The following is a 2,356-nucleotide window of genomic DNA, read 5'->3' on the forward strand; positions in this document are numbered from 1 at the left end:
AAGATGAAACAAACGCATCCTAAGCCGACTACGACATCACGAGGGGACCTGCAGTACAGCATCTCTACATGGTCACCCCAGTAACTGACAAGCACTTGATATCTTTTGGAAGGGCACAAATCCAGTAACTGGTGCTGCGCGGGGCGCGGCAGCATGCCACAATCAGATGCTTCACACTCTGTCACGGTGCAGGGGAGGACACGTACTGCAAGAACTCGTCGTCGCGGAGGAGGCAAGCCATGGTGTCCGGCGCGAGGCACACCTCGACGTCCACGCTGCCGTCGCCAGCCTGGCCGGGGAACGCCGACATCTTGCCGTCGAACTTGTTCGCGCGGCCGCTCCGCACGGCGAGCGGTCGGCCCCACCCGAAGTCGTTCCCGTCGTACATCGGGAACCGGGGCGAGCTCCCCATCGTGAGCGCCGCGCCGTCGGGGTTGCCCAGCGGGAAGCACCGGGGCGCGGCCTCCCACTCCGCCACGGCGCGCCGAATCGCGCCGTCCTCGTACGCCGCCACGGTCGGGTGCAGCCTGGCGGCCGCCCAGCTCAGGTCGTTGGACGCCAGCTCGGCTACAGTCGCCGTCGTCGCCACGATCTGGATGGCGTTACCGAAGTAGAGCGGGGAGATCGCCGGGCGCAGACGGTGCCGGCAGTTCACCGCCATGCGGAACGTCGCCGTCGAGTTGGCAGCCAACAGCCGCCGCGTGCGCGTCACGGCCCTCCAGATGTGCGCGCACAGTGATTGGAATGACGAGACTTCAGCGCGACCTCCCTGAACCTTGGAGTCATGCACGAGCTTGCCGTTAACCTCGGGGTCTTGACCTGTTCTTTTCCAGCGGTTGGCCGTTGCCTTCAGCTCGCGAATTGCGGCCGCACTGAAGTGGAGGATTCGCTCGCGGAGGGGCGCCTCAGCGTCGAACGTCACGGCAGGGCCCACGCCACCGGGGAAGCGGAGGACGGCGGTGGAGTCGCCGAAGTAGTTGCGGCGGAAGTCCGGCTCCCGGACAGGCGCACCGCGGCACAGCTCCGCCCACGTGTTGAAGAAGTGCCAAAAGGAGGTGCCATCCACGACGGCGTGATTAGCGACGAAGCCGACAAACACGGCGCCGTCGCCGAGCACGGTGAGCTGGAAGGACGTGAGCGGCCGGTTGTGTCCGTTATAGCTCACCGTTCGGTCCATGGGGAACAAGCCATTTGTGAGCTTGGACGGCACGTCGGCGTCAGGCACGAGGAAATCGTCGAGGCGCAGAGCAGGCGCGACCGCGTGGTAGAAATCGACGGCCGCATCGTCGCACCGGATCACGATGCTGTTGTCACGGAGCGTGACAAACCGGCCAGCGAGGGCAGGGAAGACGTCGAGCGCGCGGGAGAGCGACGCCGCGAGCGATGACACAAGCGAGGCCATCGGCACGCCGGGAGGCGGGAAGAACAGCCCCTTCTGGATATAGTGGCACGACAGCATCGGCATGTCGGACACCGAGAGCTTGAGGTCTCCAACCGCCGACGCGCCGTCCGGCCGAACGGTCTGCTTTGAAAAGACATAGATGGCCGGCGCTGGCACGTCCGTGCGAACCATTCCGTTTGGTACAATGACAGAGGCAGCGGCGGCCGAGGCAGCCTCGGCATCGGCAAGGATCGGCGGAGCCATCAGCCGAACACCTATCTGGAGCGATAATGGTGTGTGACTGTGTGGTGATGCACCGCCAGAAAAGAATGCGTTGGACATAGCTTGCTGCCGGACACATTTTATAGGCATGGATATGGCTTGGATTCATGCCCCTGCACTTCTGCAGCAGTACATCACTATTTCTGTTCACGTCCTGTTTATTGAAACTTTATATGCCGATGTGGCTCTAAGATATAGGAATGTATCCAGATAACACTGGAGCCGAACCTATCATAATCCAACGACGACGACGGTTGCACGCACGTGCGTGACGCGACCGTCCCTTGTGCGCCCTGTCCCGTGGTCCGCCGCGCCGCCGCAGCGCGCCAAGCCTTCGAAAATTCGTATCCCCGCGGTGGTGCGGCGTTGCTGTCAGCCTGTCACGAGCTGGCCGTGCCGGCCGAATAGCACCGGATAGTAGTTAGACAGCGCGGCCCGGGCGGGGCCAGCGCCGACGCGCGGCTGAGGTTCGCGGTGGCCGCTGCAGGGTTGCAGTGCACATGGCACCCAGCGCCTCGCGCGCGTCGTGGTGCCTCGCCAGCCACAGCTTTGCGGGGAGGGGCGGTGGTGGCTCGTGAACGGTACGCTGTACAAGGCATGGGCGCTGCACGCTGCACTGCCTGCCGCACGGTAGCGACAGAGGAGAAAGGTGCGTCGGCCTCGACCCGCGAGAGCAAACACTGACGTCATGCT

The 2,356-nt window shown here is 63.9% G+C and overlaps 1 protein-coding gene across 1 annotated transcript; it reads right to left on the reverse strand.

Moving 5' to 3' along the window:
* On the reverse strand, positions 1-1,891 carry LOC133883854 (uncharacterized acetyltransferase At3g50280-like). Its single transcript, XM_062323239.1, has one exon. It carries the CDS (start codon positions 1,751-1,753, stop codon positions 182-184), a length of 1,572 nt encoding a protein of 523 aa, XP_062179223.1. The 5' UTR covers positions 1,754-1,891; the 3' UTR covers positions 1-181.
* Positions 1,892-2,356: the final 465 nt, after the last annotated feature.

The sequence above is a fragment of the Phragmites australis genome, chromosome 11 (genome assembly GCF_958298935.1).
Source record: "Phragmites australis chromosome 11, lpPhrAust1.1, whole genome shotgun sequence".
Taxonomy (NCBI): Eukaryota; Viridiplantae; Streptophyta; class Magnoliopsida; order Poales; family Poaceae; genus Phragmites; species Phragmites australis.

Bases quoted from the DNA above. Each gene is read 5' to 3' on its own strand.
- LOC133883854 (XM_062323239.1), bottom strand. From the start codon at position 1,753: ATGCCTATAAAATGTGTCCGGCAGCAAGCTATGTCCAACGCATTCTTT.